Raw genomic sequence first — 16247 nt, forward strand, 5'->3', positions numbered from 1 at the left:
AATGAAGAAGTTAAGCCTCAAGATCCTCCACTATAGTCATTTCTACTGAGGTTGTGCTCCCAGTGTATTGAGCAAAGACAAAGACAAATGTATCCACCATTTTCTTGCTCAGTTTGCCTTTTCATGTTCTTGACTCTCGAGGCTGAATGTGTTCAGATCATCACAATACATTTGTAGTCCACAGATGTTGGCAATTTAATTTACCTGCGCCTCAGATTTCTATTAGTCTGCAGTGCAATTATAAGTGAGGGTGAGGTGGGAATTTAATCTATCACCCCTGTTAATAGTTCCATTAGTTGCTGAGTTATCCTGGCAGCTGGGACATGAGCACTTCTTTTGTTCCTTAAAAATCTGTTTAAACTGCTCAATTAGCTTTCATGGAATAAGTTGCACTTTTTTGATTATTGAAAAATATAGTCCTTTCCTGGAGTAGCACTGACTATTTTGCATGGCTATCACATTGCAAAACTATTAGTTATTACCTTTTCATCTGCTTATTAAAATGCATCCCCAGAGCTTTTCAAAAGTAAAATGAACAGACTAAATAATAACTGCTATCAAAATGTGATGATATTCTGGAACATGCCGTAAAGATCCTGGAGAGACTAAATGTGAGTCTGTGAATGTGTCACAATCCGTCCAATTGTACGGCCAAACAATGTTACTCGTGGTTGGTTTCAAAATATAAAAGGTTTCCTTTCCTTAGCTAAGATTGCAGAATATTAATTGATAAATCACTGAACGGTTATCAGTTCAGTTAACCAACAGATGCATTTTACTACATTCCTCGTTCCAAAATGTAATACGAAAGTAAGGACAGAACAAGCATTTGAACATTTTCCAAGGATTGAACTGTTGAGATATTTTCCAATGGAGCAAATTAAATTGTGAATATGTTTGATAGAGTGAATAGGGAAAGGCTATTTCCTTTGGCCCTTGTGCCAGGGACCGAGACATCAATTTAGAATTGCTGTTGCGATTGAGGAGAGAGCTAGGAGAAATTCATTTATACAGAGAACTGTTACAGCATGGAATGTCTGGTCATTGGGAAGCAGTTTAAGAGACCATCGCATCGTTCAAGGGAAACTGAGATAAACAAAAGAAGTAACAGATGATGCAGCGTGTAATTTAGCGACCACGTTGTGCCTGGCACGGATCGGGGCACGCCGGGTGAATAGCGGGAGATGTGCGCCGGGCGTGAATCATTTTGCAATTCACACGAGTTCCAGATCACAGCCAAAGATGGCAAGAATGTAATTGACCCTCATTTAAATTAGCGAGATTGAAGTCGAATGCAGCAGCCTCTTGTAAATTACCCGACTCCCCAGCGGGAAACCGTTACGCGTCATTTAGTATTCCTTTTCAAAAATAGGACCCTGGTGCAATAGCTACTGAGACAAATTGAGGAGGTAAGTAGCCATTTCCATTTTCCGGCATGCAGCTCAAGGGCGGCCCAGTGCTCAGGGTGGGGGAGAAAAGAAAGAGACCCCTCAGAGAGGTTGGGTTTGGTCAGTGATTGCCCGTGGTGGGCGGGGTGGGGGGGCGGGGGGAGTGGTGCTTTGCATCTTTGAGGTCTCCAAGTCATCTTTAAATATTGGGGAGACCCATAACAGGGACAACCACAGCTGCAGCCTGTCTATCCCACCAAACTCTCCCAGGACAGAGCCCTGCTGCTGCTTCTGTCCTGAAATTCAATTTCACTCCCTTTGACTGTGAGCAGCCTCTAGCTGCACAGCTGAAGTCTATTTCAAATGATGAATTAGCATGGTTAGTTGTAAGAGCACTTCACGCTCCTCAGCTCTCAAGTGCCTCCTCGAGGCAACACATGCTAAGCCTCAGAGGATGATTGATGACTGCTTTGCATGTCCAGCAACCTTTGAACAGTGTGCCTGTACTTTAGAGGTTTCTGCCGACAATCGAACAGTAAAGAGCAGGGCTTCATCATTGAGGATTCTCTCTCGACTGAAGGATAAGTGTGTGTATGAGAGGAGGGCAGTTGAGCACATCCTCCCTAATGTTCCCAGCAGATGTCTGTAGAGTCTAGGGGCTCCTGATGTGGCCAGGGATGAGAGTGCTAAGCAAGGTTTGTCAGGCCAACTGGCTCGCTGGATGGCACTGTGTGAGAATCTGGGACAGTCATGGTAAGGGTGGGGGAGGCTTGGGGGAGTTGAGGTTCCCGGGATGGAAGCCTGAACTGATTTTTGGCCTCTCACCATCTCCAATTACTTCCAGATATAACTATGTTTGCTGGCATTGATCCTGCAAAGCCTGCCCTCACCTTGCTTGTTGCTTGTGGCAGCTGAGGCGGGCAGGTGCCAGAGAAGGCAGCAGCGACAACGCAGACTCGAGGTGGGAGCACATGTGCAGGAGGCCGCCGCAACCCTGAATACCTGGCTGCCTGTCAGGCTGAGGACCAAGGGGCGGCCCAAGGTGCACAGGCATCGTTGGTCATTCAATGGGCTGACGGACACCATGCGCTGCAGAAGACTGCGTCTCAGCAGACACAAAGTGTGACACCTGTGCCATGTCTTTGCAGACATGGCACCCCGTAGAGGAGGAGGACACCCACTCCTGGTGGCGGTCAATGTCACTGCAATCTTAAAGTTGTTTGACACTGGGTTACTTCAGGGCTCGAGCAGAGTCCCATGTGGCATATCCCAATATTCCGCCCACAGGTGCATTTGGGAAGTGACGGATGCTCTCTCTGCCAAGCATCAGATTATAGCACCTTCCAGCTGGGCCAGGCCCACAAGGTGCCCGGGCTGCAGGACTTGCTGCCATTTCCAGAATGCCTCAGTTACAGATCGATGGTATACATTGCCCTGCGAGCACAGGGGCTTTAGGGAGTGCCCTCTGTTAACAGGGAGGGGTTTCACTCCCTGAATATTCAGATCATGTGTGACCACTGCGTACGAATCATGCACATGTATGCCTGCTACCGTAGGACGGTGCACGACAACTACAGCCTGGGTTACTCGGAGATCCCCGGTGTCTTCGCGGACCACCACAGGGTGATGGATTGGCTCATAGGAGACAAGGGATACCTGCAGAGGTCACGGCTGATGACACCAGTACAGAGGCCTGAGACCGAGGCGGAGACCAGTTACAATGATACCAACATTGCCATGCGTGCTGTCGATGAGCCGTGCATTGGTCTGCTCAAGATACAGTCACGGTGGCTTGATCGCTGTGGCGTTGCCTGAAAGTACCCCCCCCCCCGGGTCTCCCAATTTATGATGCTCTGCTGTTCCCTCCACAATCTGGCATAGCAGCGGGTAACCTGCTGCAGGAAGAGGTGCTGAGAAATGAGGCCTCATCTGTGAAAGAGGAGAAGGAAGTCCAGGAGGGGGTGGAGAAGTCCAGGAGGGGGTGGAGCCAAGAAGAAGTCCAGGAGGGGGTGGAGCCAAGAATTAGTGTACTAATTGTGTTTTTGAGATTTACAATTATAAAGAATGTCTCTAATGTATCTTTATGTTATGTATTAGAGAATACATTCCTGCTGATTTATCATCATGTGATGTGTAGTGACATCAGCAGAGTGTTTTTGCGGGCTATGGGCAGATCATCATCTTTTGTAGCATGAGAAACGCCTCCTAATAATCTTTAATCGTGTTTTACAGGACTCCAGAGTGTGGACACCTCCATAACTTTTCTCTTTGTTGCAACAAAGAAACATAACACTCATAACAGCATACCACCTTTTCCGAACGGGAAGGGCCTTGTAAATGTGTAGTGTGTCCTCTGGGAATGCTTGATAGCTTTGGATAAAATTGTATGGAATAGTTTACCAAAGGTTCTAAAAACTAAAAAGAACAAAAGCTCGAACGATTTTTCTTTCAGTTTGAAGTCTACAGAATATATAAGATGACAGTAATGGAGATAAGAGTAGAAAATGGATCCAGTTTATTTGTGTGGCAACATTTACAGTCTTTGTAGAAAGTCATCTTTTTTTGAGACACATTGAATGGTTGACACTTCAATGTTTTCATCCAGATATAAATGTTCACTGTTGCACTTTCTAACCCATTTGCAGTCCCAGATTGAACAGGACGATTTAACAAAGGGGACTCACATTCATGAAAGGACGTGAGGCAGTCCTGTGCATCTCTTTGTGCCTGCTCCAGTGAGAGAAGGTCATATATTAGTTGAGCTTTTCCTCTCGAGGGGAAATAATGTGTTGGTGGAATTGGAGATGACTCAGGAGTAGGAAAATAACTTTTAAAATAATATAATCTGTGCAGGAAAAAACTTTGTAAACTAAAGAGCTGAAAAACACATTGTGAAGGGGGAAAATATGTAAAGATGTATAAAGCATATGTTGCAAACAGTGCAATAAAAATACGGAATAGATGCTAGAGGAGCAAAATCCAAATAAAAGCAAAAATGAAGAAACACGCGATGTATGTTACATATGGAAAACAACACTAACCTTCAAAGCAAATCAAATTTGAGAGTTCAATGTGAAGAATTCAAAGTTAATAAATGAAAGCATACCATTTTATTGCTCGAGTGTCTCCTTTTAAAACCTTTAAAACACTGCAGTGAAACAAGAAGTATCGTCTCTGGTGAACTGTAATAACAAGAGGTACACAAGCAATCGAGACTGAGGATAAAATTACAAGGGAGGGTTTAAACTGGTTTGGCAGGGGGTGGGTTTCTCAGCAGCAGGGAAGCAAATGAGGGGCTGGAAGGAGATGCAGTAGTCCGCAACGGCAAGCTGAATAGATATGATTGGTAGGAGCACCCAGGGAGCGGGGAAAAGCTGTTGGATTACTGTATCTATTTCAATGCAAGAGCACTGACAGGTGAGGCTGATGAACTCAGGGCATAGGTAAGTATGTGGGACTGGGATATTATAGCAATATCTGAAACATGACTAAGGGAGGGACAGGTCTAACAGCTTAATATTCCAGGATACTGGTGCTTTAGACGGGACAGAGGTGGAGGAATGAGAAGAGGGAAGCTGCATTTTTGATTAAGGGGAGCATCACGGCATTGGTCAGAGATGAAATAACTGAGGGATAATCTAGCGGGGCTTTGTGGGTGGAACTAAGAAATAAGAAGTGGATGGTGACCATATTGGGGTTGTACTATAAGCCCCCAAATAGTCAACAGGAATAAGAACAAATATGCAGGGAGATTGGGGAGACTTGCAGGAATAATAGGGTTGTCATTGTTGGAGATTTTAATTTTCCTAACATAGACTGGGACTGCCATAGTGTTAAGGGTTTAGATTGGGTGGAATTTGTTCAGTGTGCTCAGGAACGTTTCCTCAGGCAGCATGTGGAGTGTCCTACTCGGCAATACTTGATATAATCTTGGGAAATCGGGCAGGACAAGGGACTGATGTGACGGTGGGGGACCACTTTGGCACCAGTGACAATAGTTCTATTAATTTTTAAATAGCTATGGAAAGGGACAAAACTGGTCGACAGGTGCAAGTTCTAGACTTGGGCAAGGCAAATTTTGATGGAATTAGACAGGAGTTTGCAAGGGTTGATTGGAGTAGCCTGTTTGAGGGCAAAGGGACCTCTGGCAAGTGGGAGGCCTTTAAAAGTGTAATAGCTAGAGGTCAGGGTCTATAGATTCCTGTTAGGGAAGGGCAAGGCTGACAGGAATAACAAACCCTGGATGACAAAACATATTGAGGTTTTGGCCAGGAAAAATAAGGAGGCATAGCTCAGGTACAAGCAGCTGGGATCACCGGATTCCCCGGAGGTGCACAGGGGATACAAAAGTACACTCGAAGGAATTTAGGATGGAAATAAGGTAGCTTTGGCTTAGAGGATTAAGGTGAATCCGAAGGAATTCTTTAAGTATATAAAGGTAAACGAGAGAGAATAGAACCCCTCAGGGACCGAAGTGGACACATATGTGTAAAACTGCAGGAGATGGGCGAGGATCTCAATGAATATTTTTCCACTGTGTTTACCGTGAGACATGAAGACCTGGGAAACTGGCAAGGGTAGTGGCAATATTTTGTGGACAGTTCGCATTACAGTAAAGGAGGTGATGGGTGTATTCAAATGTATGAAGGTCTTCTGGCACTGATCGGGATTATCCAAGAACACTGCATGAGGCTAGAGAAGAAATTGCAGGAGTCCTGGCTGAGATATTTGCATCATCGTTAGCCACGGGTGTGGTACCAGAAGACTGAAGGGTAGCAAATGTTGTACCCTTGTTTAAGAAAAACCTGGGAATTATCGACTGGCAAATCTAACATCTGTGGTGGGTAAGTTACTGGAGAGAATTCTGAGCGATAATATACAAAGGCATTTTGAAAGACAGGGTTTAATTAGGAGTAGTCAGCATGGCTTTGTGCAGAGATCATGTCGTACAAATTTTAAAGAATTCTTTGATGAAGTAACTAGCAAGATTAAGGAGGGCAGGGTGGTAGAAGTAGTCTATATGGACTTCAGTAAGGCCTTTGAGTAAGTTCAGTTCAGTAAGTTCCACATGGTAGGCTGCTCTGGAAGGTTAAATCACATGGAATCCAGGAAGAGCTGGCAAATTGGATATACAATTGGCTTGATGGTGTGAAGCAGAGGGTAATGCCAGACTGGAAGCCTGTGACTAGTGGTGTGCCTCACGGGTCAGTGCTGGGCCCATTGCTGTTTGTTATCTATATCAATGATATGAATGAAGATGTACAAGGCATGATCAATACGTTTCCAGATGACACTAAAATAGGTGGTATTGTAGACCGTGAGGAAGGTTATCAAAAATTACAGCACGATCCTGTTCATCTGAGGAAGTGGGTCAAGAAATGGCAAATGGAGTTCAATACAGATAAGTGTGAGTGAGGTGTTGCATTTTGGAAAGTCAAATCAATGTAAGAATTTCATGGTGAATGGTAGGACCTGAGGGAGTATTGTGGAACAGAGGGACGTTGGGAGTTCAGGTGCACGGTCCACTAAAGGTGGAGTCACAGGTAGATAGGGCAGTGAAGAAGGCTTTTGGTGTGCTGGCCTTCATCAGTCAGAGCATTGAGTATAGAAGTTGGGAACTTATGTTGCAGTTGTATCTTTTTAAAATAAATTTATAGTACCCAATATTTATTTTCCAACTAGCAGGCAATTTAACGTGGCCAATCCACCCTACCTGCACATCTTTGAGTTGTGGGGGTGAAACCCACGCAGACAAGGGGAGAATGTGCAAACTCCACACAGACAGTGTCCCAGGGCCTATGTTTCAGTTGTGCAAGACATTGGTGAGGCCGCACCTGGAGTATTGTGTTCAGTTTTGGTCGCCTTGCTATAGGAAGGATGTTATTAAACTGGAGAGAGAAGAGATTTACAAAATGTTGCCGGGACTCGAGGGCCTGGGTTATAGGGAGAGATTGGACAGGCGAGGATTTTTTTCTTTGGAGCATAGGAGACTGAGAGGTGATCTCATAGGGGTGTATAAGCTCATGTGAGACATGGATTGGGTGAATGCACACAGTCTTTTTCCCAGGCTTGGGGAATTGAGAACCAGAGGGCATAGGTTAAGTTAAGAAGGAAAATAATTAATGGGAACCTGAGGAGTAACTATTTTACATAGAGGGTGGCATGTATGTGGAATGAGCTGCCGGAGGAAGTGATTGAGGCAGTGACATTGACAACATTTAAAAGGCATTTGGACAGATACATGGATAGGAAAGATTTAGAGGGATATAGGCCAAATGCAGGCAAATGGGGTTAGCTTAGGTGGGCATTTTGGCTGGAATGGACCCGTTTGGGCCGAAGGGCCTGTCTCCGTGCCGTAGATTCTATGATTCTGCAATGGAGGAGAGGATTTAAACTGTAGTTGGAGTTGTATGTCAGTTGTTCAAACAGAAAATGCTACAAAAGCTCAGCAGGTCTGACATGATCTGTGCAGAGAGAAAAACAGATTTAATATTTCAGGTTGTGACCTCACATCATGACCTAAAACGTTAACTCTGTTTTTCTCTCTCCACAGAAGCTGGTAGATCTGCTGAGCGTTTCCCTAATGTGCAGTTTTTATTTCAGATTTCCGGCACCTACGGTATTTTGCTTTTGTGTTGTACAAAGGGCCCTTGGTAAACAACCACCAAGTGACAAAATCCCTTAATGCAGAGGTTACCCAAGAATATTGCAAAGGCAACCTGTTTTTAATAGGGGATTATAACTTCCATATAGATGGCGATACTCATGTCAGAAAGCTAGTGATTTTTTGGTCCGTGTTCAGGACAGTTTTCAGCGACAGTATGCCCTGGAATTAAACAAAAGGGACATGCCATATTAGACTTTATAGTAACGAGCAGATTTCGCTAACACCCTAATGGTACATGAGCATTTATCTAATATTGATCACAATATAAGTGAGTTCAATGTTATGTTTGAAAAGGAAAAATGTGAAACAACTACTCAAATTCTAGGTTTAGCTATGGTTAATTTCCAGTGATGTTATATCACAGCAAGACGCACGGAAAATTGATCCTGGCTGGATCTTTTTTTCGGTCCCTTTTACCCATTTTCTCGGGTGAGTTTGATACCCACACGTATGCTGTGGGCTAAGGGAACTGTTACTCGACGGTGTCAGGTCGGAACCATCAATCAAGAACCCCAGCTCGAAAATGGTTCAGGAGGATAGCCTGCCAAAGAAAATTGAAGGAGGGAAGATGGCCGCCAGGCCCATTACTTTAGACATGTTGGTTGAAGTGTTGGCGCAGGAGCTGGAGAAATTTGGCAGGCAAATGGATCGGCAATTTGAGCGGCAGGGCAAGGAGATAAGAGAATCTTTCAGAGCCACTGTCGAGGAGGCCCTGGGCCAGGTTGGGGAGCAGTTGCTGAAGACTTTGAATGAGGTTAAAGCACAGGGTGAGACTTTGAAGGGTTTGGTGAAGGTCTTGTCGCAGCACAAGGATTGGCGTGTCTTGTTGGAGGCTGAGATCAGGATGGTGGCGGATAGCAACGAAGGCCTGAGGCTGAAGGTGGAGGATCTGGAGAACAGGTCAGGGTAGTTAAACCTAAGGTTAGTGGGGCTGCCGGAGGGATTGGAGGGCTCGAAGCCAAGTCAGTACTTTGCGGAGATGTTTTCTCGGTTGGTAGATGGGGATGAGATGTTACTTCCTCTGGAATGAGACAAAGCTCACCGGGCACTCAGGCCAAGGCCAAATGAGCTGCCACCAGGGGTAATTAGCTGCTCCCATAATTAGCAAAGGAAGGAATGGGTCTTGCAGTGGGCGAAGAAGATTCGGAATATCGAATGGGATGGACAAATGGTGCAGATCTATCAGGTCATTGGGACTGAACTGGCGAAGAGGTGCGCAGCCTTCAACAGGTCGAAGGCTGTTCTCTAAAGCAAGGGTGTGCGATTTAGAGTGGTGTACCTGGCGAGGTTGTGGGTCATCATGGACCCGAAAAATCACTTCTTCGATATGCAGGAGCAGGCAGAGGCATTCATCAGAGCTGGATTCTCCCAAAATTGAACTATTTCTCCACGTTGACGTAAAAACTCAGTTTCACTCCAGAGATTCCTGGAAAAAAGATCAGCAAATTGAATGCCCTGCAGGGGCCCAGCAGGGACCCGGAGTAATTCACGCAGCTTTAGCTGCGGGTACGGGCTCCCGCACTTCCGGTTCGGAGTCCGGGCATGCGCATGGTGGCGGCTTCCAGCGGCCGTGCTGAGCTCCATGGCGGACTTAGACCGCGGAGCCAGACACAAAGATTAGACCCCCCCCCGGATCGACCACATGCTCGCGCATCCAACCGCGCAGATCTAACTCCCAGCCGCCTATAAGGACACCGCCCCCCCTGCCCCGGGTATCCGATTATCTCTCCTCCCCCCCGTCTCCCGGACGGCCGTGTACTGTGTCCGCAGCTGCCACGCCAGCATCCCGACCGGCAATAAATGGTTAGTTCCATGCCGTTGGGAATTTGGCCGGTCGAGAGCAGAGGATCGCTGGGCTGGCCTCTGTCAATGAGCCCGCAGCTGCACGGCATACTCTGGGGAAGCGTGAGAAAATTCACTTTGGTCGTAAGAATAGCAAAGCAGAATAATTTTAAAAGGCAAGAAACTAGTCAATGTTGATGTTCATGGTCTTGTGTGTGCTTGCTTAAGGAACTCAAGGTTACAGCACAGGTGCAACAAGCAATTAAGCAGGTAAATGGCATGTTGGCTTTTAGACCGAAGGCACTGGAGAAAAGGAATAAAGAAGTTTTTCTGAAATTGTACAGGATGAGGCCACACCTAACATGTTGCACGCAGTTCTGGTCTCCCTATTTCAGGAAGGATGTACTTGCATTGAATGTGGCACAGCAAAGGATGAGTACCTGCAATGAGGAGGTTGTCATATGATGAGACGATGAGAGACAAGTACATTTTTCATTTCAAAATGAATTGCAAATAGCAATTTTACGGTTAATTTCAACAAAAATCCTGACGTGGGGGGAAAGGCGAATATTTCCTTTTCATCCTTTGCATGGGAGTTTTTCATTTCTGCTTAGAGTCTTGTCTCCAAATGTGACAGAGATCCGGAACTCAGCATGTGAAAGAATCAAGGAAGCAATGCAATTACACATCGACTGATGATAAGTGTTGTCATTTGAACAGACCTTCCTGTTCATGCTCACCCTAGCAAATTATTAGAATGATGTTTTTTTTAACTATTAGCTTAAGCTCATTTTTGTGGGTCCACATTGAAACAGTATGTAAATGCACAGCAGCAATTGTATCTTATAGGCAACATGCTTACAATTGTCTTGCATACGAACAAGGAGCAGGAATAGGCTATTCGGCCCCTCAAAGCTGCTCCGCCACTTAACGAGATCATGCTGATCTGTTAGTAATGTCAAATCTGCACCCAGCCTATCTCCGGTAACCTATCACCCCCTTGCTTACAAAGAAATGATCCACTTCTGCCTTGAAAATATTCTGCTACCGCTGCCTTTTCAGGAAGAGAGTTCCAAAGATCATAGCCCTCTTTTTTTGCGAGTATCCAATTCATTTTTTCCAATTAAGGAGCAATTTAGCTTGGCCAATCCACCTAGCCTGCACATCTTTGAGTTGCGGGGCAAAACCCAGACAAACACCGGGAGAATGTGCAAACTCCACATGGTCAGTGACCCAGAGCCGGGATCAAACTTGGGACCTCGGTGCGGTGAGGCAGCAGTGCTAACCACTAAGCTACCGTGCTGCCCTAATTCTGAGCCCTCTTCAGTGAAAACCTTTTAGCCTCATCTCAGTTTCAAATGGGTGACCCATTATTTTTAAGCAGCGACCCTCATTCTAGATTCTCCCATAAGGGGAAACATCCTCTGTATGTCCAACCTGTGAGGATACCTCAGTCTTTTTTGTAACTCTACACATATATTAAAGTACTTTGCTTGAAATTACCACAAGATTTAGTAATTCAAGTGTTCATAATCCAGCACAGCCAAAATAATTTCCGTTGCAGTTAGATTTCACTGTTAATAGAACGCTTTGAAATATCCTGATGGTTGAAGCATTTTAATAACCTGGAATTACAATGAATTGCAAAAGGTTCTTTATTATTTGTCCATGTTAGATTTGCGATCAGAAGAGACTGTTGTTTTCTAATTGCTATCTTATCCTCCCTGTGTAGAAAGTAATTACAGTACTCAGCTCGGGAAAGTAGCTACCCTGCAAATAAGTGAGATCAGAGATCAAGTCCTTTCATTTCACAGGCCAAAATAACAGTCACCACAGCAACCAACAGCACTTTACCCAAGGGAGAATATACATCCCCTTAATACAGACTCATGTGCTGTATGTCAGAAATAAAGGCGTCATACCTATCCCTGATGCCTTGTCTAAATAGCCAGCATAATGAAATGAAAGCGGAAGACATTTCCTATCTTACTAAAGGGAGCAATATCACTTCAGTCAATGTATGCAGGCGGAATGGTCTTTGAGTCAGTCCCTCTGAATCGTTTGCTTCATAAATAGATTCACCTCAGCAGCGCCAAGACCATTTGTGCTGTCGCTGAGCTTGGTCTCCCAAATTCAGAATAGACGGAAGATTTAATCATTTTTAAAAAAGAATCATACTCAATTGAAAAACTATATTTGAAGAATATTTATTTAAAATCAAGGGGAAACAAATTGAATGCGCTTGCGTGCCATTTGCTGTGTGAGGCATGGTTTCTGCATCATTTGGCCTGAGTTGTGCTGAAATTTACAGTTGGTTCAACAGTCAGTAGATCATTAGATATGATCACAATATCTCCTCCATATCAAACCCTTCTTCTTGTAAAGAAATAACATTAAATGAATGGAACCAAACCACAAAGATTGGCATTTGAAATAAAGTAGCTAAATCACATTTATGTGAAGTTTATATCTTGTAACATAAAAGTTAAGTACTAGGGTGTTAAAACATAATTCAATAGGTCGTTTGCTGAATGTAATAATATGGCAGAATTATGCTTTGGAAATAATATTTCTCCCATTTTATATCTCCTACTCTATTGGTTTGCCAGCTTCACACAGTAATGTTTCATTCAGAAAGAGGAATACAGTAATGATGTGATCATTAGAGGTCACTATTTGCCTTTCTCATGCACTTCTTATAGAGAACGATCGCAGAGGTTTGCTAATAAATTCTCAGTGCATCTTCTAGATTTGGCATTAGTTTGTGAGAGGGAAGTATATGTCATCTGGAATTTCCAAGGGAGATCCCTAATGGGAGCTCAATTGAACTCCTAGAAAAGAGTTAAAATGCCATTTCTCTAGATCTGTTTGCCCATCTTCAGGAGGTTGGTTGGGAGATCAGAAGAATCCTGCAGAATTTCAGGATGTATATATAATAAAGGACCTAAACGTGATGGGCGGGATTCTCTCAGCCCAGGCCAGGCCGGAGAATCGGCAGGAAGGGCACGAATCGCGCAATGCCAGTCCGCCAATTTTCCGGTCAGGGGCCAGTGTACGCGGCACCCCGGCGATTCTCGGCCCAGGATGGGCCGAACTGCCATACAAAAAAAACCCGAGACCCGCTGGCGCCATTCATACCTGGTCTTACCCGGCGGGACCTCGGCGTGAATGGATCCGGGGGCGGCCTGCTTGCTGTGGGGGGTGGGGGGGGGGGGGGGGGGGGGGGAGGTGGGTCCGACCCCGGGATGGGTCTCTGCTGTGACTTGGCCCCCAATCGGCCTACCGATCAGTGGGCCAGCCTCTCGGGCTGGAAGCCTCTTTTGTTCCACGCCGGCCCCTGTAGCCCTACTCCATGCTGCGTCGGGGCCAGCGCGGAGAAGGGAGCCACTGCGCATGCGTGGCAATTGCGCCGGCCCCACTGCGCATGCGAGCATTGACGCCATCCCACTGCGCATGCGCAGACCCGCGCCGCCTATCTGACGCTGGGATCAGCAGCTGAAGCGGCGTGGGTCGCTCCAGTGCCATGCTGGCCTCCTGTAGGGGTCAGAATCGCTGTTCTTGAGGCCATGTTGACGTCGTCGAGAAACACAAAGGCGTTTATGAGGGCGTCAATACTTAGCCTCAGGATCAGAGAATCCCGCCAGATGTCTATTGTGACAACACATCTTCTGTTTATAGTTGGAAACAAAATTTATTTCACATGTGCAATATATGAAATGCTTGATCAGTGAAGTCACATCAATGGAGCAAAATATTAAATACTAATGAACATCTTAAACTTGAGTACGTTTATTGATGCAGTGTCCCCTGTATGAAATCAAGCTTGAAGGGAGCAAAGTTCGGACATAAGGGTTGTAACTTCCTGCTCTTGCTGATGGCAAGCCTGGAGGTAGGGAGGGTATGTAATTAGAGGTCTGGTGTTAGACCTGAAACCCACTGCCTTTCCGCAATCACTAGCATTAAAATCTGGGTGGGAAGGTCCTTGTTGACCTTGCCACTCTGCTGCTATTTGGGGCCCTTAATGGCCACTCATTGACCTCCCACTGCCTGTTATTATCCCAGCTGTAAACAGGCATGTCGCCATGCAGCGTACATGATAACTGAAACTGTGGAAGCCATTTGTCGCCTTCTAGGGTAGGGTGGGGTGGGGGAGCCTTGATTAAAAGCACTCCATGCCTGTAGGAGGACTGGCCATCCGTAAGGAGGACCTGCTGAGAGCATTCTATCTGGCCTTGCTTCTTGCCCCATTGCTCGCCTCTCCCTACGACCCTTTCCCCCCCCCCGCTACCCCCACCCAACCCCCCAGCCCCACTTACTCCACCACAACAGTCCTCAGGGTCTTCACAATCTGGGAGGTGCCTCCTGGCCACAGCCAAGGCCGCCTCAATGGTGCTGCTGAGTGCGAGAGCCGATGGCCCGCTCTCGCCAGGCAGGACCTTTGCCCCAGGGTCCTAACTGCACTACCTGATTGGCTTGTGGTTCAGTGGGCCAAAGTGGCACTGTGGCATTGTGGGACTGTCGCCGGATCTGCAGCCAGCAGGCAAAAACTCCCAGCATCTCAAAGTTTTGCACACAAACTGTGTGTGAGTGTCGCAATCCTCAGGTTTTTTATTCAACCCTTTGTTTGTATAATTTGCGTATCTACTTACTTATCAAAGTATGTACGCTCCACACTGGTACATTAATATATGCCCACCCTTTTGCTTCCATTCACCATGGTACATCTAATGGCATCTTCCTTTATTAATGTTGCCTTGTAATTGCTAAGTGTGCATTGTTCGTGCATCACACTGGAAGCTTATGTGTGTCTGAGTGTCACATTGGAAGTCTGTGTTTGCTCATTTGTCTCATTTTTGTTATTCTTCCAGCCGCACTGCAAGTTGATATCATGCCATCGCAAGGAGAGGTCAGTGTGGGAGAGTCCAAATTTTTTCTATGCACAGGTAAGTTATGATATGTCAATTGCCTACTGTAAGGTGAACAAAACAAAATGCCATAAATGTATAGCACACAGTAACAGAAAGATGATTAAAACTGCATCAATACCTTTAGCAAAACTAAGTATAGCAGCTGATCAAATTACTCAGCAGCATTCACCTAAAGAACAAGGCTCCCAACTGGTAAGCAGCACAAACGTTGCAACAGTACAATGAGTGATTCACCTACACATTGTTTGATGCTGCTTGTTGATTTATGTATGTATTGCTGAATTTTTTTTTGAAATCCAGGGCTTCTTGGCTCACTACAGGAAAGACATCCTCTCTGCACTATGTGTAACTACATGTTCAAATTATTTTAAATAATGTGTTTCCTCTGTGAGTCTTAACTGAGTGCCAAGTGCTGTCTACAATACATGGCATTATCAGCACTTATTCATCACAGTGTACTTGTTGTAGATTGATGGACAGCACTAGTATCGTAAATAACCAGCTCAGTGTACTTCCAGTGTGGAGTTATTGATTACAGTGTTGTGCCTCCCTCCTGGCACAACACACTGATAAATACTTATTTTACAACCACAAGATAGCAAGATGGATTAAGGTAAAGAAGATCATTCAACTCATTTGATCTTATCCTTCCAGAATACTAACCTTACCCTCTTGCAGCTGTGAGTAAATGTTTTTTGAATGAATTTATCACCCTGGCCCCAACCACACTTCCTGACAACACTGCGCTGCATTTGATCTCTCTCTTTCTGAAGGAATGCTACCTGAGATTTCTTAAATTTGTGTCCCTCAATCTCATCCTCTGCCCTGTCATTTTTCAAAGTACTTTTCTTCGGGTTTTTTTCTCCATCCCACTGAGCAGCTTCGTTTTTTGAGATATCTGTTTTTTGAGACTTGAAGAGCTATGATATAACAAATTATTCCGAATGATACTTACTTGTAATATTACAAATCTGTCGTGATGTTCTACTCTGTGCTGTCCAGGCAGGAAGTTGCTTGGGTGTGGGGGGGGACTGAGGAAGATGCCTGGCATGAACAAAAATCAGCTGGGTGCATTTAATAACCAACCAGGCCGACATTCAGACGATCATCCAGTGAAGTGGAAACCTTGTTGTTATTCTCTTGCAGCTGAGAGTATAAAGTCTGTAGAAGCATTGTGTGGTCGTTGAAGCTCACTTGCCAATGATCGAAGTTACCAAGAACTAGATGCATGCAGATCCATGTGGCAGAAACTTGGATGGCCAAACTTCCTCTTCCTGCAGTGGGTGATAGTGGCAACAGCTGGGACACCAGTCACAAACCTTGGCATGGACTACCCATCCGGCATAGAACCGCCACATGCAAAATGTGTAGGACTCCTCAGCATCTTTTTTTTTAAATAAAAAAAAGGCACTGCACAATTCAATAACTAGGCCAAAGGCTTTGTTCTAAACTAATTGTTGTATCGCCTCATGTCGTCACATG

General features: G+C 45.3%; 1 protein-coding gene across 30 annotated transcripts in view; it reads left to right on the forward strand.

The window, feature by feature from the left end:
- Window positions 1-16247, forward strand: part of LOC119954469 (neural cell adhesion molecule 1-like) — a 563058-nt gene that overhangs the window by 313835 nt on the left and 232976 nt on the right. For all 30 annotated transcript variants that reach the window (XM_038779702.1, XM_038779694.1, XM_038779710.1 and 27 more), the window contains exon 2: window positions 14706-14780. In XM_038779702.1, coding sequence (XP_038635630.1) covers window positions 14706-14780 — 75 coding nt within the window. The remainder of the gene's footprint in view (window positions 1-14705; window positions 14781-16247) is intronic.

The sequence above is a fragment of the Scyliorhinus canicula genome, chromosome 19 (assembly GCF_902713615.1).
Source record: "Scyliorhinus canicula chromosome 19, sScyCan1.1, whole genome shotgun sequence".
In the NCBI taxonomy this organism is placed as follows: Eukaryota; Metazoa; Chordata; class Chondrichthyes; order Carcharhiniformes; family Scyliorhinidae; genus Scyliorhinus; species Scyliorhinus canicula.